Raw genomic sequence first — 26,865 nt, forward strand, 5'->3', positions numbered from 1 at the left:
TACTTTCCAAGTACCCCTTGATCAAACCTTACACATTCTTTGTTATCTAAGAGCTTATTTTTTTTTTCTCTTCCTTCTTTCTGTTCTCAAATTATATAGACAAGTTTCTGTCTACTGTTATGTCTTTTTTTTTTTTTTTTTTTTATTATTATTGCTTCCACTACACAGGTACAAAGAATCACCCTCCACAAGAAGCGGACTGATGGTCTATTGACCTTTCGCTCATTTTGCTAACTAACACTTCATGGTATACAACCCTTTTCATCTTTTTGTCTAATTGTATTGACAAACGTTATACAATACGCTTTGTCAACTACCCTCAATCCTTTATTGACAAAAATGTCTGTACCTGCTTTTCATCTGATTGATCTTAATAAAAACAGTGTTACAAAAAAAATGATTTTTTATTTTATGCCCGGCCGTTACTCTTTAAAGGGGAACTTCAGCCTAAACAAACATACTGTTATTAAGTTACATTAGTTATGTTAATTAGAATAGATAGGCAATAGAATCTCTTACCCACCCTGTTTTAAAAGAACAGGCAAATGTTTGTGATTCATGGGGGCTGCCATCTTTGTCATGGGGGCAGCCATCTTTTTGGTTGAAAGGAGGTGACAAGGAGCAGGAGACACAGTTCCAACTGTCCTGTGTCCTGATTAACCCTCCCAGCTGCACACGCTAGGCTTCAAATGTCACATTCAAAATGTAAAAAAAAAAAAAAAATTGCACCGAAACAGCAGAACGAGAACAACAACATCTGAAATCCCATCATGCTTTGCACAGCATAAGGGGAAAACTGCCCGGGCAGTTTTCATCTGTGCAGCTACAATTGAGGCTTGTATAAGAGAAACAAAGTTCTGATGCTGTGAAACTGTTAAAGAAACACCAGGCCTTTTCAGTGCTGCTGAGTCTATTTTTAGTCCGGAGGTTCACTTTAAGTTCCTCTGCACAGGTGGATGATTGCCAATCAATCCCTATTCACCTGGGTTAGCAGCAAGCTTACTGCTCAATGCAGTGCAATGCTATAGGTCATCCTGCCCCGCACCTCCATAAGGAGACATGTCCAATCAGGCTCTTTTTTAGATAGATACTGCCCAAAATCAACTAAAAATAAATTCAGACATGAGCAGTAAAAAAATATCCAGCAAACTCAATCAAAGTGATCAAATGGGATGGGAATAATTGAAGGAAAAAAAATACACATGTATAGCCAGCTTAGTAAGTAAAGCAATGGGGCAGCAATGAAAGTCAATTTAATTTGAATAAATTCTTGTGGATCCCAGCCACAACAGTTTATTAAAAACATAAAAAGTAGGGCTTTTACTGAAGAGAAAAAGGTGTCCCCAAGCAGGGCTGTGGAGTCGGTACAAAAATCTTGTGAATCCACCTCTTCAGTTTATGAAACCTCCGACTCTGGCTCTAGGTACCCAAATATTGCCCTGACTCTTCGACTCTTCGACAAAACTCAGTGGAAGCAAGAAAAGTAAAATGCAGCTTCAGTCACATAAATGGGACTTATCACTATAAAAGTTGAGCAGTCCTCAACAATTATTAAAATAAATAGTTATTATACCCATGAAATGACTGTATGAATGCTCTCCTTTCTCCTGTCTAAATCCAAATCCAAATTCTTGCCAGTACAGCCAAAGGAAGCAAGAACAAGCGATGCAATGCTAGATTCACCTAAATACCCTCATGAAAACACATTACTCTTCTCCACACCTCTTTCTTGGGAAAGTCTGTTTACCTTAAGAATAGGAGCAAGTTATAAAGGCAGCAGATGAAGGAAAAGAAGGGGGGGCAGCGGTAATCTTATTCTGTAAATACACAGTACGTTTTTTATTATCAATCGAGCCGCTGATGGCTCGATTGATAATATCCGACTTGTCCGATACCCCGCCGGATTGATTCCGCGCTCGATACCGGCGGGCAGGACAAAAGAATAAACGACGCGGAAGATAAGAAGCCGCCCGCGGGTATGAGCGGGAATTGATCCGGGCGCGCGCCATAATCAAGCCAGCGGCTCGATGCACGGCACTAAAACGTACCATGTATTTACAGCATAAGAGCCTTAGAGAGGACTCAGGAAACCAAAACAGTATTAACTCTGAAGAGGTTACATACCATAATTGTGATTGCAGGTCACAAAAGCAAGGCAATTCATTCTTTTATCACAAATAGTCACTTTATTTAGGTGATACAGGAGCAGAGGTAGGAAACTGTCCATTGGTGATGGTCAGGTCTAGGAGTACTCATGGAGAAGCATGTGATCAGCTTGGTCAGGTGATAGATATGCAAGTCTGTTTTGATGATCATGTGCTAAAGCAGGATGCGATCACAGCAAATCAGCTGATCATACAAATCACATGCTTCTCCATGAGTTCTCCTAGACAAGACCATCACTAGTGTCCATTTGGAGTACCATCCATACACTTTAAGAGGGACTCCAGGCATAATAACAAAACAAGCTCTCCCTTCACCTATACATGGGTTAAAATGCACACCATAGCAGAATATTTTAATTTATGCGTGGAGTCACATGGTTCTTGTATGCTTCCTACAACCTCAAACGTGTTTTAATCTATGTGCACACATTGGAGTAAGCAGGGCTGGGGTGGATGATAAAGACCACTTTATGCAAGAATCTAGCTTGTATACGGGAGCCCCACTTGCAATATTACGCCTATAGGTATGGGCGACATCCGATGCCCGAGGCATTGCTCTCCCATTCAACTTGCCCTCTGGAAGCTTTTCCGTCGTGCATCCCTCCTTCTGATTCAACTGGGACAGACGCATCATTAGCCTCTAGGCAAGTAGCACATTTGTACAACCTTTACCCCAAACTGTTCCCAGAAGATCGAGTCCCAATCGCTGCTGGGTGACAGTCCTTGTGCGTATAAGGCTTAAGGGCCAGCATGTGACTTTCCATACTCCAGGTGTTGTGACTTATCTACATACTTGTTTTAGCTGGAACTCTAAAACTACTAGAGTCCACAGATAACCAGGCAACTGGCTCGTACAAATGTCCAACACATCTTCCCATTATCATCTGATTTTGATCTGATGGGTGACAATCAGTCATGTGCGACTAGACGAGCATCTGATAACAGGCGGTTTGCCTTATCCTTCATATACATAAACTCACACGACTGTTGGGCCAATATCGTGTAGTTGGCCACGTGTGTACAAGTCATTTGAGAGGCATGCGCTTGGCCATGTCGTGCAGTGCATCATTTCGCTTGCTGTGCAAGTGAGTTGGTCCTTTAGTTAATTGGTGGTGGAAAATACTAGCCGTGTACATAGTTTGTCGTGATGTTGGTTGTGCACTTTGTTGGATGTGTGTACGAGCTTTTAAAGGGAACCCTTATGTCAGCCTCCATAGTCCTCTCACCACAGGTACCCTTTAAACAAACATTAAAAAAGTGGAATCTTTAAAAATATACATCAAACCAGAGATGATTTTTCTTTTCTTCAATCGCTGTGTCTTGGACATCTCAAACTTAAAATAATCACAAATGAGCAAAAAAAAGAAAGAAAAAAAGAAACCCCAAGATTTTATAGGCCACAGTGATTATGTGTTTCTTCAGTGTTTTAGTTATGACTGCAAAGTTCGCAAGACTCTTGCAACTCAAATGCATTATTAAAACCGGGTGTTGGTACAAACCATCTTTAAAAAAGTAACTTTTTAAAATAGTGAACTTTTTTTTTTTACAACTTAAAAACACTAAAAAAATGTAACTAAATAAAGTCTAGTGTTGTAGCTTTTGTGCACAAGCTTCGCAACAGAGGGTCTTTGAGAAGCAGAAGAGAGGAACTTTCACAGAAAGACAAACTCCTCAGGGTTGAAGGCTTGTGGACTCTTCTCAAGGTCATCGTCCATGGAAAGGTCTGACTGCTCGTAGAGTGGCGTGCAAGCCATATCAAAGTCTTGAGCATGTCCCTTGACAAAGGTAAATAATGGATATTTGTGTATGCTTGAGGACTTCAGCAACTGAAAAGAGACAAAAAAGGAGACATAGGATTTAGTCAACAAAAATGGGAGATCGCTAAAAGCTATGGAATGAGGGTGACCAGGGCTGGGCCAAGGCAGAGGCGAGAGAGGCGCAATCCTTGGGCACAGGGGTGAGAAGAGGTTGGGGGGTGCTTTTTGATTCCATGCAACTGCCACAGGGAACAGTTGAAAAGCAGGCACACGCACACCTACCAACCGGCATAGCCCAACTGCATCATCATCCCATGCCGTTAGTATGCTCATCGGAATGATTAACCACCTTAGCGGTATGGACGAGCTCAGCTCGTCCATTACCGCCAGAGGGTGCCGCTCAGGCCCTGCTGGGCCGATTTTGATCAAATAAAGAGCAGCACACGCAGCCGGCACTTTGCCAGCCGCGTGTGCTGCCCGATCGCCGCCGCTCTGCGGCGATCCGCCGCGAGCAGCGGCGAAAGAGGGTCCCCCCAGCCGCCTGAGCCCTGCGCAGCCGGAACAAATAGTTCCGGCCAGCGCTAAGGGCTGGATCGGAGGCGGCTGACGTCAGGACGTCGGCTGACGTCCATGACGTCACTCCGCTCGTCGCCATGGCGACAGGAGAAGCCAAACACGGAAGGCTGCTCATTGCGGCCTTCCGTGTTACTTTTGGCCGCCGGAGGCGATCAGAAGAACGCCTCCGGAGCGCCATCTAGTGGGCTTTCATGCAGCCAACTTTCAGTTGGCTGCATGAAATAGTTTTTTTTTTATTTAAAAAAAACCCTTATGCAGCCGCCCTGGCGATCTTAATAGAACGCCAGGGTGGTTAAAGAACAACTAAAGCAAAAGTTATATGGAGGCCGACATATTTATTTCCTTTTAAAGGGAACCTGAGACGAATAATAGTCATTTCAGGTTCCCTGTAAAAGGAAATAAATATGTCAGCCTCCTTGTACCTTTTTGCTTCCGTTGTCCTTTAATCATTCTGATGAGCATACTAACAGCATGGGATGATACAGGGGGTATTTATACTTACCTGGGGCTTCCTCCAGCCCCATGAGGTGCATGGGCTCCCTCATCGTCCTCTTCAGCCCTTCCGTTGTGTCGGAATCCCCCAGGTAATCTAGCCGTGCATCCACAGAAGTGCACGACTGTCTGCAACTGGCCAGATTACCAGGAGGAGGGGGGGGGAATCACTACAAAATGGAGCAGCTGGAGAGGACGGCGAGGAAGCCCACGCACCTCTCATGAGGTTTTAGGAAGCCCCAGGTAAGTATAGATACCGCCATATTAGTCGTCTCAGGTACACTTTAAGTAATACCAGTTGCCTGGCTGTCCTTCTGATCCTCTGCCTCAAATACTTTTTAAGCCTGGTACACACCTTCAACTTTGATTGGCCAATCACTGAGCGATTTTACCACCACCATGTACTACGAGATCTTACCTACACAATCTGCTCATAGTATTCAAAATCTGCTGGGCCCTATATAACATGCAGGTGGTAAAATTGGTTAATTATTGGTTAATCAAAATAGGTCTGCACTAGACTTCAGCCATAGACCCTGAACAAGCATGCCGCAGATCAGGTGTTTCTGCCACTATTGTCAGATCTGACGAGATTAGCTTCATGCTTTTTTCTGGTGTGATTCAGACACTACTGCAGTCAAATAGATCAGGAGGGCTGCCGGGCGACAGGTATTGTTTAACAGGAAATAAATATGGCGGCCTCCATATTCTTCTCACTTCAGTTGTCCTTTAACTAGTGCTGAAAGAAGGATCTGTGCATTTCTATACATTATGTGATACAGTGCGTACATTTTGGAAGAATTGGTGGGGGGGAGGGGGGGGTGCTTTCCTGAGAATTTGATGTAAATTATATGCAGCTTAGAATTCAGCCAATCAAATGCACATCATGTTGATTAGGATTGCCCCCAGAAACAGACCACGCCCCATGAGAGCCCCCCAGTGTAGGGAGATGGCCTTGCAAAACTTGAGATGCTTCCCAGACTACTATGTCCGGAACACTGTATCTCCTACCCTCCAGTGCCTCACCCACTTCTGCAACGACAAGGCAATGGAAGAGTCCGGGAAACACCATACTGCAGTAATGATCACTGGCTGGGATGAAAAGTTAGTGGACACACAAGTGCCCTCACCCTACACCAGCCAATGACCACTTGACCCCAGACTCTACCAAAATCCCAACATTAGCTTTGCTTCTACCGAACCTCTAGATTCGTTTTTAAAGCACACCTAAAGTGAGAGGGATATAGTCATAATAATGTTCTTTTAAAGCCGACCCGAACTCAGAACTTCCTCTGTCCTCTAAAAGATACGCAACAGCATAATAACCTTTAAAGAAAAGCATTTATTTGTTACAGTTGATACAAATCCTGGGTCTTCCTCCTGCTTTCACGGAAGCAGACGTAAACATCCAGTGTTTACAAATTAGCTTCTTTGCTGAGAACTGACAAATTTCAGTGCTGACACAGCTGAGAGATCAAATTACAGTTGTGATTAGTCACAGATGAGTAGGAATTAGACAGGCTTAACTCTCTAAATAAGTCATACAGGGTGCATTTCTCTAGGTTTTCCTTCTGTCCCATGTAAGAGTTCAGGTCAACTTTAAAAGGAACTCTGTTGTGAAAATCTTAAAAAATTTAAAATACATGTAAGCAAATACAATACACATAAAAAATACATTTCTTCTAGAGTAAAATGAGCCATAAATTACTTTTCTCCTATGTTGCCGTCACTTACCGTAAGTAGTAGAAATCTGATATTACTGACTGATTTTGGACTAACCCATCTTCTCATGGGGGTTTCTCAGGGTTTTCATTATTTTTAAAAGCACTTAGTGAATGGCAGTTGCTCTGTCTAACTGCCAAAAAAGTATACGGTGAGCACAGAGTCTGGCCAGAATCATTGTATAAATCTTTCTCAGGGAATGTCTTTATAAAGACTAAAGGCCATGCTGAGAATCCCCCATGAAGAGATGGGCTAACCCAAAACCTGTCGGTAATGTCAAATTTCTACTACGTACTGTAAGTGACAGCAACATAGGAGAAAAGTAATGTATGGCTCATTTTACTCTGGAAGAAATGTACTTATTTGTATGTGTTTTATATTTCAAGATTTTTCTGACAGTTTCTCTTTACACAATACCAGTTGTCTGGCACTCTTGCTAATCTGTTTGGCTGCAGTGGTGTCTTAACCAGGGCTGTGGAGTCAGAGAAATTTTGGGTACCGGGAGTCCGACTTGTCGGTGGTTTCATAATCTGAGGAGTCGGAAGTTTTATTTACCAAATCCACAGCCCCGGTAAGTGTTAGACTAAGGAGTCTGAGCCATTTTGGGTACCTGGAGTCGGAGTCTATGGTTTCATAAAATGAGGAGTCAGAGTTGGATGATTTTTGTACCGACTCCACAGGTGTTAATCACACACTTGAAACAAACATTTGGCTAATCTAGTCAGCCAGAGCACCAGATCTGTATGCTTGTTAAGGGTCTATGGCTTGAAGTATTACAGGCAGAGGAAAAGAGAACAGCCAGGCAATTTGCACTGTTAGCCACCACATCCCTCTCACTTTAGGTGTCCTTCAGTACACTCCAAGTGCTCGCTGTGTATTGTGCTGTTGCATGGCTGTGCACAGCCAAGTGTCCTGGACATGCTAATTTTGGGAAAAATCAGAACAGTGCATGCCCAGGACACTCCCAGTCGATGACGGCGACTCACAGCTGTGCGGGAGTGAGTACAGAGAAGGCTCATGGATGCACAATGCATGTTCCCTTCCGGAGTTCCAAACACGGCAAAATGGAGTAATGGCCGCACAAAGAGGTACCCTGGCCTGAAGATGTCTGAAGAGCCTACAGAACTTCAAGGTAAGTAAATATTAATACTTTTATTTTTTACAGGTTTACTTTAACCACTTGACCTCCAGGGGTTAATGAAAATGTATTTTATTTTTCTATGGGAAGGTGTATAATAGGGTATTTGGATGTGGTATTACTTTTTGGCCACAAGATGGAGATACGGAGTTAGTGTGTTCTAAAAACAGAACCAAGTGTATTATTTGTCTATATTTGTGTAGACACAGGGGTGGATACTCTATCTGGTGGTGGTAAAGTAGTTAAAGCATCAGGGACAGCCATACTATCCCAGGAAACGCACGCACGCACACACGCACACACACACCTTACATAACATATGTTTTGTACTGTCCACAGTTTGATTTCACAGATTTTTTCCTCCTAGACACTGTACGGTCATATTTAGCTTGCTTTGTAAACACATGTGAGCACAGCATAGATCCTATTTCAGGAGCTTCTGCAGAGAGGTATTCCCCTTTTCAGCCCCGTGTCACACTGAACTGCCCTCAGCCAATCAGTGGGAAGCAGAAGTGTGGGAGGGGAGATAATAAGCTTCCCTCTCCCCAGCAATGTACCAGAAAGCAGTTGACAGATATAAGATTCATTACAGCAGAAATATTTATGGTTATAATGGAATGTTTGCAATGCAGGGTCAGGTTGTAAACTGCATATTAAAGGGATACTTAAGTCAAACGAAAAAAATGACTTTTAGGGCTGGTGCACACCGGGCGGCTTTTTGGGCGTTTTCAGATCCGCTTGCGGCTGCGGATCTGCTTGGTCAATGTATCTCAATGGGGTGGTGCACACCAGAGCGGGAGGCGTTTTGCGGAAACGAAAAATGCCTGGGTGAGGCATTTTTTGGATTTCGGATGCGTTTCTGCCTCAATGTTAAGTATAGGAAAAACGCAAACCGCTCTGAAAAACGGCACTTCAGAGCGGTTTTGCAGGCGTTTTTGTTACAGAAGCTGTTCAGTAACAGCTTTACTGTAACAATATATGAAATCTACTATACTGAAAACCGCAGCAGCAATCCGCAAAACGCTAGCAAAACGCCTCATAAAAATAAAAAAAAGCGTTTAAAAATCTGCTAGCATTTTGCGGATCTGCTAGCGGGTTTTGGTGTGCACCAGCCCATACTCACCTGGGGCATCCCTCAACCCCCGAAGCTGGATGGTGCCCTCGCAGCCCCGCTCCGATCTTCCTGTCCCCGCCGGCGGCTACTTCCGGGTTCGGCGAAATCCGCCGACAGGCTGGGAACGCGGCTGATTTTCCGCGTTCCCAGCCGCTATATCACTCTCTATGCTGCTATATATATATATATATATATATATATATATACACGCTATAGCAGCATAGAGGGGTGATATAGCGGCTGGGAACGCGGAAAATCAGCCGCGTTCCCAGCCTGTCGGCGGATGTCGCCGAACCCGGAAGTAGCCGCCGGCGGGAACAGGAAGATCGGAGCGGGGCTGCGAGGGCACCATCCAGCTTCGGGGGGATGAGGGATGCCCCAGGTGAGTGAAAGTCATTTTTTTCATTTGACTTAAGTATTCCTTTAAACACAGGGTAAATGGAGTTTGATTAGGTGGCTGACAATCCTGCTTTACAAATGGCTATGCCTAAAGGCAAGCATACACTACAAAATGGCGTTCAATAAAAATATTGAATCTGAATATGTATTAAACCCATCACATTTACAATCAGAATATTGTACCCGTTCTTTTGCTGATTGATACCAGCGGGAAAATGGGTAGGCCACTGGCTGAATAACTCAATCAATATCTCCCATTGCTTTGCACCAGATAGTACAAAATAAGCAGCTGTGAGATCGACAGACTAGATTTCTATATACAAAAATAGATGTTGCACTCCTCCAAATGAAACTAGTGAATAAATAGTCAATAATTAATCCTCTACCGGTTCGCATACACAGTAAGTCACATATATATTTCAGAAAAGTGTATGCGCTCAATACGGTTTCTCAGGGTCGTTCCCAGTTTACCAGTTCCAGTTCAATCACTATTGCCAGACAGTAACAGTTCTTGTCCATTCAGTGGTGTATATCTCCGTTGTGTCTTTACAAGTACCTCAAGGGAACATGAAACGATAAAAAAGGGGGGGCACAATAGTGTAGTATGCCTTTAACTCAAGTGCACCTCCACCTTCATCTCAAAGATATCACTTATCAAGCACCCAACAACAGTAATGCCAACCGCTCACCAGATGGAGATGCTGCCCAATTACAAACAGCTCACAGCGCTTGTGTCATAATCCACATGTCCTCCTCTGGGCTGCCCCATTCACCCTCAACGACTTCTTGGTGGATATTCCCTCATAAAAAGCAGAAACACAATAATGGTGCAGGACTTCCAGTTATGTTCCAACCTCCACCATGAACATCCCTCAATGGCAGTGTACCTCCCTTGTAAATCAATCCACCACACCGTGATATATTCCACTAGTTTGGGCCACCCAGGTGTCACTGAAATTCGCACTCACCAAACTCTTTGGCTGCTCAATCACAAACAGCACTCTCACATGTGGTTATATCAAATAACAATCAGATCCTGGATCCTCTCCCCAGCAGAAAACGTCCTCCTTAAAAACTAAACATACGCTTCCATAGCGCAATAAAAGACTTTTAATAGGTTAAAAGAAATGTGATATCACACTCACGTTTTCACAATATTAAACAGCTTTGTACAAATCATTCCAGCGTCCTGGAAGCAATCCTCTAGACCTCCGTGTGCCGTCCTAAGCTCCGCCCAACGCGTTTCGTCACATGGACTCATCAGGGGCTAATGATAGGACGGCACACCGGAGGTTTTATCATCATGATTCTCCAATCACCATCAGCGCCGTCTGTAGCCTGTGTGCTGCGTATTACGTATAATCGTCTGTCCACTTAGAAACTACAGTACCCAGAATCCCTATGTCCCCACCCACCTGACTCTCCGTATCTTCAATGGGGAACCTATCCGGCAAAACAAACTACATTACCCATCATGCTGATCTTTAGCATGGAACCCTCCCTTCGTTCCCCGGCTTCATTAGGAAGTCCACGCCCCATAGTCCTCACCTTAGTTCTCGGGTAATCCTAGCAGCTCTCCGCCCACTGGCTTACAACAGCGCTGATGTGTTACCACCTAGGAACGCCCTCCAAGCTAGCTTGCCCCGGTCCTCCTCCCTCCAAACTATAAACTACGCCTCACGTAAATATATATGTGTTAACCCTTACCCTCTGTCCCGTGCAAGCTGTTGACACTGAGATGACCTTCCCAGATGTCAATAACTGTAATACATATTAAACATCACACCTTATATAAAATAAACTATAAAATGCTAGCATCTATACAAATCTCCATCTGCCACTTCTGTTCAGTACAATGTGTACATTACATTCCAATTGAGTGTCAATTATAGTGGAACATATTACGTGTCAATTAAGTTTCAGTTATAGTGAGACATACTCTTAGGCCCGGTTCACATTAGCGTTCGCTATCAGGATTTTCCGGTGTGGATCCAGAACGCATACTGTACAAACGGAACGTACGTTCCGCATAGCAATGTAATGTCTATGCGGACGTTCACACGCGTCCGTTCCGTACGTACCGGACCGGACCCGGACTCTTTTCCAACATGCGCTATTTTTTTGGGTCCTTTTCAGCAAGGCTTGGTGTACAGAGGCGCCAGAGTAGAATAAAAATGTTTAAAAACCGTCTAAAAGAAGGGGATGTTCAGGTGGACTTACCTCCCTCAAAAATATAGAACTCAATTGAGTCACAATATATCAATACAAAAAACGTTTTATTTAACTCCACTTAGTGCAACGCGTTTCGCAGGTGTGGTCCTGCTTCATCAGGCAAACAGGAGTATAACTATAAAACAAACAGAAATATATACAAACATAATGACCCATAGAAATAGCTTAAAGTAAAGGCGCAGTATAAAAACATGAGAAGACATGGTAAAATTGTAACATTTTTGTTCGCAGTGTAGTAAAACTCGCTCTATGTCTAAAAATCGCATCTACTTAATCATAAAATATCCACAAGAATCCAAAATGTAAACAAAAGTTAGTAAATCTCCATAATTGTCCATTGATATGTTAAAGTTCATCAGCTTCTAGATTAAAGGATAGTCAGTTTAGTGAGTATAACATATAGTAATATTTTATGGCCCTAGAGCTAACTTGCAAGAAAAATTGATAACAGTCTATATTGATTAAAAAAAAAACACCTCAGCAAGAGTGACTTACCTCAATGGGTCTAGATGCAGAAGTGAGCGCCTTCTGGATTCTTGTGGATATTTTATGATTAATTAGATGCGATTTTTAGACATAGAGCGAGTTTTACTACACTGCGAACAAAAATGTTACAATTTTACCATGTCTTCTCATGTTTTTATACTGCGCCTTTACTTTAAGCTATTTCTATGGGTCATTATGTTTGTATATATTTCTGTTTGTTTTATAGTTATACTCCTGTTTGCCTGATGAAGCAGGACCACACCTGCGAAACGCGTTGCACTAAGTGGAGTTAAATATAACGTTTTTTGTATTGATATATTGTGACTCAATTGAGTTCTATATTTTTGAGGGAGGTAAGTCCACCTGAACATCCCCTTCTTTTAGACGGTTTTTAAACATTTTTATTCTACTCTGGCGCCTCTGTACACCAAGCCTTGCTGAAATCTTGATTCCACCCTCGGTGGAGGGGTGCTACCTCGTTTCCTATCTACAGAGAGCGACATCTTAATAACCTGAGTGGGGTCAGGTTCTAATACTCCCCACCTGCATTTGAAGTGGTTGCCTATGGGTAACCCATGTTTGTGAGTATTTCTTAATATTTTGCTTTAAACCACAACCAACTTAACAATACTACACCATATTGGGCTCTCGATTTCTCTTTGTTCTTCCAAGCATATTTTTTGGGTCCGGATCTCCGGCCCACGCATCTTGACCGGAGCCTGACAGCACCATCAGGCACACAGAAACCAATGGGGAACGGAAGGCACAGAACACACTGCCTACAAAAACCTGACGTTCTACCCCACTTCCTATGCGTATCCAAGCGGCCATTTCGGATGGGGACACATGGGCCAAGCATGTCTGGAGTGGAGCAGCAGTGACAGACGTGCTGGAGCTGTATGGCAGAATGTCGGAGGTGGAGGTGAGGCCTACAGCGGAGGAACCTGATTCTACAGGTGCACCTTCTGCTGACCCCCAACATTTTTTTATTTAATTTCGCTATTTTTTGCCCACGGATCCTGATGGCAGCCTGATGCATGCCTGATGCAAATGGACCGGATCCTGATCGGAACCGTACGGTTCCGATCAGGATCAGGTCCTGATCCGATCAGGATCCGGTCCGTTTGCAAGGCAAAACGCAAGTGTGAATGGGGCCTTAACCCGCACCCCACTACTTCCTTCATCCCTTCTCACTTCCCCTTAACCATCATATTAATCAGTAGACTACATATATCTCCCATAATATTCAATGCACACTAGTCATCCACCAGAAAACAGTTTAAATCTATCTCAATATTTAACCCTCTGGGGGTCAATGTCCTCATATCATGTATCCACCTGGTCTCCAACTTGGATATTTCCCTCACTTTGTGACACCCACGCCATCTCCCTACCAACTTTTGTACTCCGCAGAATGACATATGCTGGGGGTCTTTATCATGGCACTCTGCAAAATGCCTAGATACGCTGTGGTTCATGTAACCTTTCTTAATATTATTCACATGTTCATTAATCCTGGATTTCAGAGCTCTTTTGGTCATCCAAAACAGGGAAGGGGTGGTGGGTACCAAAACCTTTTTCAAAACTACAGACAGAAATGGATATATTCCGAGTAATAGTTGCCACCATCCATTATGGCTTAAAAACATCCCTAGAGGACAGTTTACGCGGATGAGACGGAATTGCACAGATGTGAGAGACTACAGACAACAGAGTGCTATTTTGGCCAACAGATTCGTAGAGAAGGGGTTTAATGGGGCAGCTATCCAAGAACAGATTGATGTGGTTGAACAAATGGATCGTGGAGCCCTTATACGGGGGGGGGGGGGGGGGGGGGGAGGCCTAGGGAACCCAGAGAAAGGGGCAGCTATGAGTATGCCTTCTTCACTGCCTTTAATTCTCAGTACAGAGATATTGAAGGAATTTTTAAGAGAAATTGGGGAATCCTGCTGAGTGACCCTGTGCTCAGAGACCATATACAGACGGCCCCTAAATTTATATACAGAAGGTCGGACAATCTGCAGAGAAAGTTGGTAAAAACATATATAGAGGGACCAGATGAAGGGAACGGGGGTGCCGACTTATTGGGACAGAGGGTTTTTTTTCCTTGCAGAAGATGTAATGCATGTATGAACACCAACCCCCAAAGGTTTAATGAGGTTCAGTCTAGGGTCACTGGAAGAAGCCATAAAATCAAAGAATGTATTACATGTGCCAGTACCCATGTGATATACCTGATCTGGTGTACATGCGGGTTACAATATATAGGGCGCACCAAAAGAGCTCTGAAATCCAGGATTAACCTGCTGGGCGGTCTGGACGAGCTCAGCTCGTCCAGTACCGCCGGAGCCTGCCGCTCAGGCCCTGCTGGGCCGATTTGGCTGAAATAAAAAGCAGCACACGCAGCCGGCACTTTGCCAGCCGCGTGTGCTGCCTGATCGCCGCCGCTCTGCGGCGATCCGCCGCGAGCAGCGGCGAAAGAGGGTCCCCCCAGCCGCCTGAGCCCAGCGTACCCGGAACAAAAAGTTCCGGCCAGCGCTAAGGGCTGGATCGGAGGCGGCTGACGTCAGGACGTCGGCTGACGTCGATGACGTCACTCCGCTCGTCGCTATGGCGACGATGTAAGCAAAACAAGGAAGGCCGCTCATTGCGGCCTTCCTTGTTTATTCTGGCCGCCGGAGGCGATCGGAAGAACGCCTCCGGAGCGCCCTCTAGTGGGCTTTCATGCAGCCAACTTTCAGTTGGCTGCATGAAATAGTTTTTTTTTTATTAAAAAAAAACCCTCCCGCAGCCTGCCTGGCGATCTTAATAGAACGCCAGGCAGGTTAATGAACATGTGAATAATATTAAAGCGGATCCGAGATGAAAAACTAAATATAACAAGTGACTTGTCTATATATCTTATCTAAAGTTTAGATAGTTTACACAGCAAATCTATCTTTAAACCGCTTCAACAGTATATTAATAATTTTTCCTGTGATACAATGGGAGCAGACATGTTTTCTGCTTGTCACTATTACACAATTACACACACAGGCAAGCTTATCTGTATCTAGGCATGCTAATCTGCATATTCTGTGAAAACTCCACTCTTATCTCCTCCATTACACAGGCAACTGATCTGTATCTGCACTGCAGCTCTCAGATTGTAAAAACTCTGCCTCTGAAATCTATAGCTAGTAACACCTTTTTCACCTGCCCAGACTGAAATCCCACAATCCCTTGCAAGCGCCAAGGCACTCTGGAGAAGATGTGGATGTGGCTTGTTTAGTTTATAGGGAATTATAGTATTAAAACAAAACAAAACAAGTATTTGGCTTGAGGAATGCCCTATAAACTATATGTAAGGAACACAATTATGCAAGAAGTAAAAGTTCATCTCGGATCCACTTTAAGAAAGGTTACATGAACCACAGCGTATCTAGGCATTTTGCAGAGTGCCATGATAAAGACCCCCAGCATATGTCATTCTGCGGAGTACAAAAGTTGGTAGGGAGATGGCGTGGGTGTCACAAAGTGAGGGAAATATCCAAGTTGGAGACCAGGTGGATACATGATATGAGGACATTGACCCCCAGAGGGTTAAATATTGAGATAGATTTAAACTGTTTTCTGGCGGATGACTAGTGTGCATTGAATATTATGGGAGATATATGTAGTCTACTGATTAATATGATGGTTAAGGGGAAGTGAGAAGGGATGAAGGAAGTAGTGGGGTGCGGGTTAAGAGTATGTCTCACTATAACTGAAACTTAATTGACACGTAATATGTTCCACTATAATTGACACTCAATTGGAATGCAATGTACACATTGTACTGAACAGAAGTGGCAGATGGAGATTTGTATAGATGCTAGCACTTTATAGTTTATTTTATATAAGGTGTGATGTTTAATATGTATTACAGTTATTGACATCTGGGAAGGTCCTCTCAGTGTCAACAGCTTGCACGGGACAGAGGGTAAGGGTTAACACATATATTTACGTGAGGCGTAGTTTATAGTTTGGAGGGAGGAGGACCGGGGCAAGCTAGCTTGGAGGGCGTTCCTAGGTGGTAACACATCAGCACTGTTGTAAGCCAGTGGGCGGAGAGCTGCTAGGATTACCCGAGAACTAAGGTGAGGACTATGGGGCGTGGACTTCCTAATGAAGCCGGGGAACGAAGGGAGGGTTCCGTGCTAAAGATCAGCATGATGGGTAATGCAGTTTGTTTTGCCGGATAGGTTCCCCATTGAAGATACGGAGAGTCAGGTGGGTGGGGACATAGGGATTCTGGGTACTGTAGTTTCTAAGTGGACAGACGATTATACGTAATACGCAGCACACAGGCTACAGACGGCGCTGATGGTGATTGGAGAATCATGATGATAAAACCTCCGGTGTGCCGTCCTATCATTAGCCCCTGATGAGTCCATGTGACGAAACGCGTTGGGCGGAGCTTAGGACGGCACACGGAGGTCTAGAGGATTGCTTCCAGGACGCTGGAATGATTTGTACAAAGCTGTTTTAATATTGTGAAAACGTGAGTGTGATATCACATTTCTTTTAACCTATTAAAAGTCTTTTATTGCGCTATGGAAGCGTATGTTTAGTTTTTAAGGAGGACGTTTTCTGCTGGGGGGAGGATCCAGGATCTGATTGTTATTTGATATAACCACATGTGAGAGTGCTGTTTGTGATTGAGCAGCCAAAGAGTTTGGTGAGTGCGAATTTCAGTGACACCTGGGTGGCCCAAACTAGTGGAATATATCACGGTGTGGTGGATTGATTTACAAGGGAGGTACACTGCCATTGAGGGATGTTCATGGTGGAGGTTGGAACATAACTGGAAGTCCTGCACCATTATTGTGTTTCTGCTTTTTATGAGGGAATATCCACCAAGAAGTCGTTGAGGGTGAATGGGGCAGCCCAGAGGAGGACATGTGGATTATGACACAAGCGCTGTGAGCTGTTTGTAATTGGGCAGCATCTCCATCTGGTGAGCGGTTGGCATTACTGTTGTTGGGTGCTTGATAAGTGATATCTTTGAGATGAAGGTGGAGGTGCACTTGAGTTAAAGGCATACTACACTATTGTGCCCCCCCCTTTTTTATCTTTTCATGTTCCCTTGAGGTACTTGTAAAGACACAACTGAGATATACACCACTGAATGGACAAGAACTGTTACTGTCTGGCAATAGTGATTGAACTGGAACTGGTAAACTGGGAACGACCCTGAGAAACCGTATTGAGACTAGATTTCTACTGTAATTGCATCTGTTACAGTGGGATGCAAAAGTTTGGGTAACCTTGTTAAGTGACATGATTTTCCTGTATAAATTGTTGGTTGCTATGATAAAAAATGTCAGTTAAATATATCATATAGGAGACACACACAGTGATATTTGAGAAGTGAAATTAGGTTTATTGGATTTACAGAAAGTGTGCAATAATTGTTTAAATAAATTTAGGTAGGTGCATAAAATTTGGGCACTGTTAACATTTTATTGATTCCAAAACCTTTAGAACTAATTATTGGAACTCAAATTGGCTTGCTAAGCTCAGTGACCCCTGAGCTACATACACGTGAATCAAATTATGAGAAAGAGTATTTAAGGGGTCAATTGTAAGTTTCCCTCCTCTTTTAATTTTCTCTGAAGAGTAGCAACATGGGGGTCTCAAAACAACTCTCAATTGACCTGAAGACAAAGATTGTTCACCATCATGGTTTAGGGTAAAGATACAGAAAGCTGTCTCAGAGATTTCAGCTGTCTATTTCCACAGTTTGAAGAAATGGAAGACCACAGGCTCAGTTCAAGTTAAGGCTCAAAGTGGCAGACCAAGAAAAATCTCGGATAAACAGAAGCGACGAATGGTGAGAACAGTCAGAGTCAACCTACAGACCATCACTAAAGACCTACAACATCATCTTGCTGCAGATGGGGTCACTGTGCTTCGTTCAACCATTCGGCGCACTTTACACAAGGAGATGCTGTATGCGAGAGTAATGCAGAGGAAGCCTTTTCTCCGCCCACAGCACAAACAGAGCCGCTTGAGCTATGCTAAAGCACATTTGGACAAGCTAGCTTCATTTTGGAATAAGGTGCTGTGGAATGATGAAACTAAAATTAAATTTTTTGGGCATAACAAGGGGCGTTATGTATGGAGGAAAAACAACACACTGTTCCAAGAAAAATACCTGCTACCTACAGTAAAATATGGTGGTGGTTCCATCATGCTGTGGGGCTGTGTGGCCAGTGCAGGGACTGGGAATCTTGTCAAAGTTGAGGGATACATGGATTCCACTCAGTATCAGCAGATTCTAGAGACCATTGTTCAGGAATCCGTGACAAAGCTGAAGCTGCGCCGGGGCTGGATCTTTCAACAAGACAACGACCCTAAACACTGCTCAAAATCCACTAAGGCATTCATGCAGAGGAACAAGTACAACGTTCTGTAATGTCCATCTCAGTCCCCAAACCTGAATAGAATTGAAATCTGTGGTGTGAGTTAAAGAGAGCGGTCCATGCTCGGAAGCCATCAAACCTGAATGAACTAGAGATGTTTTGTAAAGAGAACTGGTCCGAAATACCTTCAATCAGAATCCAGGAAGCTTTTAGAGGCTGTAATTTCTGCAAAAGGAGGATCTACTAAATATTGATTTCATCTCTTTTTTGTGGTGCCCAAATTTATGCACCTGCCTAATCCTAATTTTGTTTAAAAAAAATTATTGCACACTTTCTGTAAATCCAATAAACTTCATTTCACTTCTCAAATATCACTGTGTGTGTCTCCTATATGATATATTTAACTGACATTTGTTATCGTAACAACCAACGATTTATACAGGAAAATCATGACAATTAACAAGGTTGTCCAAACTTTCGCTCCCCACTGTATGTACTTGTGCAAGGTGGTAGCCAAGGTAAATCTGGGAGACATTGATCATATATACCTGACCTACCACAAATTGCATAGTGTATGCATACAGTAAAGGGGTAATTCTTGGTGGTTACTAGTAACCTCTAGAAGTCTAGAAGAATGAGAGAGACCAGGAGCCCAATGGTGCGGTATCATTGGGTATCCTGTGCCCTCGCTGCAGCTCCACATCCAGCCGGTGGCCCTGGGTCCCCTACGGTGTAGATGCCGACCTTGCCAGGTCAGCCTCTACTACGCCTGTGCGAGCGCCGCTGCCAATCACGCTGATGCCATTTGGAGTGTACTGCGCAGGCACAGTAGTTCTGCGCCTGCGCAGAACACTCCAGATGATGTCAGCACGACCGAGAGTAGCTCTCTCGCAGGCGCAGTAGATGCGTATTGGCAACTACACTGGAGGTAACCCCAGGCCAGTGGCTGGGAGCAGAGCTGCAGCAAGGGCACAGGACGGCTGGAGGAAGCCCTGGATAAGTAGATTTTTCTGTTTTTAGCAAGCTTGGATCTTCCCTTTAAAAATGACAATGCATTTCATAGGCACTGGCCCTCTTCTTCAGGTCAACACAGTACCTTATACTGTATTTAGAGCTGTGTCTGGGCGAGTACCTCTCATATCAAATATGAGAGATGCTCATGCTGACAGAGCTCTACATATATGGCACTGTATTAACCTGAAGAAGTGGCACCTCCACCAGTAGCAGATGTATTATCAACAGACGTCATCCATAGGGTTGCTCGTAATCAAAATTACGAGTAGCACTTACTGTCCATGGGAGAGGGGGAGTTAACTTACCCCACGCTTCCACCTTCAATGAAGGAAGCATTGGCGTGCCATGGAACGTGAATGGAGTGCATCAGCTATAGGCGGCAGCATGGGTAAGTTAACCCCCCCTCTCCCGAAGCCAGTAAGTGCTACTTGTAATTATGATTATGATCACCCCTAGTCATCCATCAGATCGTCAATATTTTCAAGCAGTGCAGCTAAACACTGAAGTAAGTGTACCACAAATAACAAAATTTCACTGTGATAACCTTAAAGCCTAAAGAGAACCCGAGATGGGATTTAATTATGTTAGTGGGGCACAGAGACTGGTTGTGCACACTATCACCAGCCTCTGTTGCCCCATGGTGTGCCTCCATGTGCCCCCTGCGTGCTGCTATACCCTCCAAAGTGCTAGCAACACACAGCGTGTCGCCAGCACAATGTTTACCTATGCCGTGTCTGTTAGCGCTGCTCCCCCGCCTCCTCTGTATCAGCACTACCCGCCCGCGTCCCTTCCCTCTAATCAGCGGGAGGGAAGGGACGCGGGCGGGTAGTGCTGATACAGAGGAGGCGGGGGAGCAGCGCTAACAGACACGGCATAGGCAAACATTGTGCTGGCGACACGCTGTGTGTTGCTAGCACTGCGAAGGGTATAGCAGCGCGCAGGGGGGTCCTGGAGGCACACCATGGGGCAACAGAGGCTGGTGTTAGTGTGCACAACCAGCCTCTGTGCCCCACTAACATAATTAAATCCCATCTCAGGTTCTCTTTAAGCAAGGTCCCTGTTAGGGTTGACTCTGTTTCTCTTCCCCAAAGTTCTGACTACTAAAAGGAGTTTTTTTTAGTGGTTATGGTACTTTACCTGGATTTATGCAAAATTTGCGGATTTATTAGAGACCCTGGGCCATATGCAATTGTCTTTTTCACCTGAGTTTTCTCCTAAGAGATAATTTTTCATCTTTGATTTTAAATACATTTCCAGTACTTTTCAAATAAAAAAGTACCAAAAAGTTGGTGAAAAAGTACTATCAAAATTATTTTGAGCATATTCTTGCCTTCTGGGGGCTTAAAAGGCATTTTATTGACAAGTTTAAAAATATCACCTGGGAGAAAACTATGGAGAAAAAGTGAATTGCATGTGGGCCCCAGTCTTTCTTCTATTTGGACATTGCTCTTACATACTCTTGGAGAATCCGGGTGTGGACTGGTTGACTCCCTGGTGGCTTGGCCTTGCAGTTTGAGCAGCAAGAGCACATGGTTTGTTTGTTTTGAAGAATGCTGTCAAAGGATCCTGCTTTTATTTTTTAGCAGCTGATTGGGTGATCAAATTTAATTCGGTGATGCTTCACCACCAGCTCAAGCATATCACGAATAAACGTTTGTCAATGTGTGGCCAGAATAACTTTACCTGTTATCCATAAAACATGCCTATCTATACATTTTCCACAGCATCCACTATCTCCAAAAGTAAGGCCACTGAAAGCAGCATTTGCGATTGGTAAGGCACAAGCGCTTTGTGTAGCATTTTTAACATGGTTTTCCGGCTTGATTTTCAGCCTTTTCAGCTGTGATTGCAAGCACTGTACAATTTACTGCTGCCACTGTAGCAGTTGAGGTTTGTGTGAGTTTTTTTTTGCCCGTTTTAAATAAAGTTTGAACTACCTGCCAGGTCTCCCAAGGTCAATTTTTGCCAGCTTTCAGAGCGTAGCCCCACCCCCTTGCACTTAGTGTCAAGTACACAGCGGATCTATTGGAAGTATATGCCCCTCCATGCACCCTCCGCTCTGCAAATAAGACACACTTGGTTAATCCCAGGATCCACTTAAAAATATTTGGTGCTCGGGCCTTTTCCAATGCAGCCCCTTCCCCAATCAGTGGGAGAGGCTCCTTCTCTGGACAGCTTTAAGAAAAGACTAAAAACCCTCCTGGTTTGCTGAGCCTTTTGAGTCTGCAGATCGCAGTCACAGTGCTTTGAATCTCCAGGGACAAAAGTGCTCTAAAATTAATATTATCCGTGCTTCTTCATCTCTAAAGAGAGAAGCTCCGATGACACTTTGTGCTAGTGAGTGGGGTTACATGCGATCCCAAAGTACAGCTGCAAATACCCTAGTAGGCCCCAGGCCTAAAGCAGCCCATACACTCAGCTGATTTTCTGACCGATCGATCCCGATCGATCAATCGATTGCAAATCGGTTGGCCAATCGACCGATCGACGGCCGATTTCGATCGATTTTGATGGATTTCCATCGAACTTGCAGGGTGGAAAATTTAGGTCGATCTGATGAGATTGCTTATAAGGTTGCATTGGCCTTAATGGAAATCTGATGGCAAAAAAATGCCATCAGATCGAATTTCAATAGATTTCAAACTGAAATCTATTGGAATTCTATCCTGGTAAAAAATGTTCTAAAAACGCATCAGATAGATCATCAGATGCATTTCTTATCTATCTGCTGCCAATCTGACGAGTGTATGGGCACCTTTATGCAGCTTTTACTCATTGCTTCCCATTTTTTGTACATGTGGAGGTGGCAGGACACATCTACCATAGCATTGTTCAACCTAATGCTACTATATTGACACAGGAGACCAGGGTTTGAATCTCGGCTCTTCCTGTTCAGTAAGCCAGCACCTATTTATTCTCCTATTAAGTAAGGAGACCTTGGGCAAGACTCCTTAACACTGCTTCTGCCTACTGGCACTTTGAGTCGACCAGGAGAGAAACGTGATATAAATATTGTGTGTGTAATGACAAGCATGTTGAAATGCTTAAAACAGGGGAGTCAAACTCAGTATTTTAATGTATTGTGGAGTCTCTCAAGACCGGTTCCCTCTCAGCTCACCAGCATAGCAGAGAAAGCTTGACAACAATGCTGCAAATATAATGATGTATAAATAAATAGAAATCATGAAAAAATAAAAAATAGAAAACAAAAACACGACTAACTAAAAGGGACTGTCGCTAGAAAGTACAAAAATGATTTAGAGATTGTTGGTCTAATCCAAACGATACATTCACCCCATGACTTTTACTAGAGTGAAAAGAGACAACAGGCAGAAAGGTGACTGGAGAATTTAAAAAGTTTTAAATAGCAAATACGGAAAAAAAAAATCATTTTGCATATTAATACTGATCATTGAGTATGAAGAAATTGCTATATCAATGGCGCCACCTACTGGAATGCAGCAAGAAAGGAAAATAAAATATTCCAAGTTTTACTTTGCAATACAATACATAATGTTTCAAACGCACCCTTAAAACCCACCTTTTCTTTGTATTCCCTCCAGTTATTAACCAAGTCCTCAATGACACCTCATATACAGCGTTTCCGTCTCCCTTTCTGCCCTACCTCTAGACTCATATGGCGAGGGCAATCTTTTTTCTTTGGGGGAGGGGGGGGGGGGGGGAGGAGGGGAGGAAGAGGGGGAACTAGCAGTAATCTTTCTAATACATCTGTGGATTCTGCACCTTTTGCACTTTACCTGTAAGCTCTACTATTGTTGTTGGCGTTTGTTGTGTTTGCTGACTGACCCATCCATGAAGTAAAATAACATTTGAATAGCTCTTTTCTCATATGGGACTGGAAGCACATGGGTAGATGAAGACAGCTGCAGCCACTCAGTAAACCGCTGCGTACCGCTCAGTAAACCAACCTGGTAGGCATTTGGGGCGTTAGGAATTCTTGCCCAGGGACTCCTCATTGGTTAGGTATTGGACCCCAACCAGGATTGAAACCTTAGTCTCCGTCAAAGGAAGTGTCTTTATGAGTACTATAGCACATGATATGCTATAAAACTGCTTTTTAATCCATTTTCCCCTTACACCTCTTCCAAAGATTCAGAGAATTTTTTTTATACACATCTGAAGCAGTAGGGTGATATGACGCTTAAGGGAACACGGGACTATAACAGGGATTAGATTGTGAGTCTATCTAAAGACACAGCTAGTTACAAGACTTTATTTGTATTGTGCTTTTCCACAACTTTATCACAACTGATAAATTTGCATTAACTGAGCAAAACAATGTTTTAAAGGACACCAGAGGTGAAAATAAACGAATGAAATAAACAATTGTATCTATCCTCCTTCTCCTAAAAATGACTTAAGAAATTCCACAGATTTATTTTATATTTAAATCTACTTTTTAGGTTTTCACTGTTTTGTTTTTGCTCAATGACACATTCATTGATGTATACCAGAGCTAAAATCTAAGAACTATTGACCCTTTTTATCTCTTTCCTGCTCTCAGAAGCCATTTTCTGCTAGGAAATATGTTTTATAGTTGTAAGCTCTGATCAGTGAGGGCCGCACTGTAGTCTGACCCATTCCTGACTCAGACAGGAACTGCCACTTACATACCTGATGTTTAACTCTTTCAGGCAGAGAAAGAAAAAAGGAACACAGCATAGTTGTATGCTAAGCACTGTACATACACATATCTATGTCATCATGTCACCTTGGGTATCCTTTAATTATTGCATGTCTATACTTTTTTTTTTTAAACAATAAATGTATTAACATCCATGACTGGGTGCATCCAGTAGCTCCTTCTTGTCAGTAAGTAAGCACTACAAAACCAGTTAGTCAACTAATAAACAAAGAAAGTGTGCTAAAATATGTGCAAAACAAAACTGTCATTCAGATATGCCAAACATGCTACAACTTCATAGAAAAGGAAAAAAAAGACACAGACCTTGGTAATCTCCTCCACAGCTTTCTCAAAGTCCGGCACATTTTTACAATAAAATCCAATTGTGCAACTTGGGTCCATTTTTTTGAAGGGCATTTTCTTTGGAGACGGGCAATGGAATGACTACAAAGTTATAAAAAAAAAAAAAAGGTGAAAGCATTATTAGAAACAAGGGTACATTTCACCAAAAAGGGAACAATGATGAAAAAAATACATAAAAATTTAAAATAGCAAAGTTAGAACCTGTGGCATTTTTGCATCTGCCATCCCTTAGTTCCTGTAGCCTTGAGAACAAGCCCAGGTTACACGAGATGCATAGACAGCAATAACAGCCTCTCAGAGGTTATTCCCAATGTCCAAAATGGTAAACATTTTGCTAGAGAAGAGTCTGAACTGGACTTGCATAGCCTTCATTTAAAAAGACAACTGTAGTGAGAGGGTTATGGAGACTGCCATATTTATTTTCCTTAAAGAGACTCTGTAACATGAAAAAGATCGGCTGGGGGGTACTCACCTCGGGTGGGGGAAGCCTCAGGATCCTAATGAGGCTTCCCACGCCGTCCTCTGTCCCACGGGGGTCTCGCCGCAGCCCTCCGAACAGCCGGCGACTGTGCCGACTGTCAGCTCAATATTTACCTTTGCTGGCTCCAGCGGGGGCGCTGTGGCCGCTTTCCTCTCCGAACTACACGGAAATACCCGATCTCAGTCGGGTCCGCTCTACTGCGCAGGCGCCGGAAACTTGCGCCTGCGCAGTAGAGCAGACCCGACGGCGATCGGGTATTTCCGTGTAGTTCGGAGGCGACAGCCGTCAGAGCGCCTGCGCAGGAGCCAGGAAGGTAAATATTACGCCACGGCTGCACGGAGGGCTGCAGCGAGACCCCCGTGGGACAGAGGACGGCGTGGGAAGCCTCATTAGGATCCGGAGGCTTCCCCCACCCGAGGTGAGTACCCCCCAGGGGATTTTTTGAGGTTACAGATCCTCTTCAAAACAATACCAGTTGCCTGGCAGTCCTACTGATCTATTTGTCTGCAGTAATGCCCGATTAACTCCAGAAACAAGCATACAGCTAATCTTGTCAGATCTGACAATAATGCCAAAAACACCTGATCTGCTGCATGCTTGTTCAGGGTCTATTGTCAAAAGTATTAGAGGCAGAGGGTCAGCAGTATGGCAGCCATATTCTTCTCACTACAGTGGCCTTTAAAGAGAACCTGAACTGAAAATTAAAAGTCAAAATAAACATACACACTTCATACATACCTCCCGTGTAGTCTACTCATCAAGCTCTTTCTCCTCTACTGTGTCCTGTTTGTCCGCTGTGATCAATGGATTTCTCTGTCCTCCATTTTGAAAATGGCCATTACCCCATAACAGCTTTCTGGTCAGCACACTGTTAAACTGTTATATCGCCCACTTGAGCCATAGTGAAGCATGGACATTACCTTGCACATTCAGTTGTAACTGACAGCAGCTGATAATATAACTGACAGCAACTGGTATATTTCAGTTCTGACAAAATCTTGTCAGAACTAGAAGGGATCACTATGAGAAGAAAATGCTGAGCTTCTGAGAGGAACTGACGGCGAGGTAAGTCTGTAATATTCATTTACAGCTACAGTACATCATGTCTTTATTTTAAATAATGTTAATCAGTTCAGGTTCCCTTTAAGGCTTTATGACAGATAGAATAAATTAACCCCTCCACCCAAACTGTGATTGACAGTACCTAAAAAAAAAAAAAAATGTAAAGCCCGCACCTTGATTTTTTTATTCACCAAAGTTACCACCTCCATGAAGTACGAGGATCAAGAGATTTTGAATATTATGGACAGATTGTGTAAACTCTCATACAACATGGAGGTGATAAAATTGATCAGTGATTGGCCAATCAAAATTGAAGGTGTGTACCAGGCTTAACACTGGGCCAGGTCTGTACATGACTATCTCCATCATGGACCTGGCCCCAGAACAGCAAAGATCATCCAGAGCATGTTTTACCCCAACACCAATTAGTAAAAGTAAACCAGAGCTGACGCAATCTAAAGAATCGATACTTACCCGGGGCTTCCTCCAGCCCCATAAGCACGTGCGTCCCTCGCCCTCCTCCCGTGGTCTGCCAATCAGCCCCGGTAACTGTTTCAGTCGCATCAGTCTGGACCTGACTGAGCCCATTACCGGGGCTGATTGTGGCTGAACGGCAGACCACGGGAGGATGGCGAGGGACTCAGACGTGGTTATGGGGCTCGAGGAAGCCCCGGGTACGGATAGATTCTTCAGATCGCGTCAGCTCTGGTAAAGGATCACTACTGTAAAAAATGTAATTGTAAAATGTAAAAGTTATGCTTACATATGTAAATAAGATGTACTTTTCTCAGAGAGCAAAAAGCACTATAAATTATTTTTTCCCCCTATGTTGC

General features: G+C 43.6%; 1 protein-coding gene across 2 annotated transcripts in view; it reads right to left on the reverse strand.

Moving 5' to 3' along the window:
* Nucleotides 1-2,163: 2,163 nt before the first annotated feature.
* The window catches only part of ATG4C (autophagy related 4C cysteine peptidase), a 72,414-nt gene continuing 47,712 nt past the window's right edge, over nt 2,164-26,865 (reverse strand). For both annotated transcript variants that reach the window (XM_068239334.1, XM_068239335.1), the window contains exons 10-11: nt 24,451-24,570; nt 2,164-3,991 (exon numbers count right to left, since the gene is read on the reverse strand). In XM_068239334.1, the coding sequence (XP_068095435.1) occupies nt 3,818-3,991; nt 24,451-24,570 (294 nt within the window). In that variant the 3' untranslated portion in view covers nt 2,164-3,817. The remainder of the gene's footprint in view (nt 3,992-24,450; nt 24,571-26,865) is intronic.

Source organism: Hyperolius riggenbachi, chromosome 6, assembly GCF_040937935.1.
Source record: "Hyperolius riggenbachi isolate aHypRig1 chromosome 6, aHypRig1.pri, whole genome shotgun sequence".
NCBI lineage: Eukaryota > Metazoa > Chordata > Amphibia > Anura > Hyperoliidae > Hyperolius > Hyperolius riggenbachi.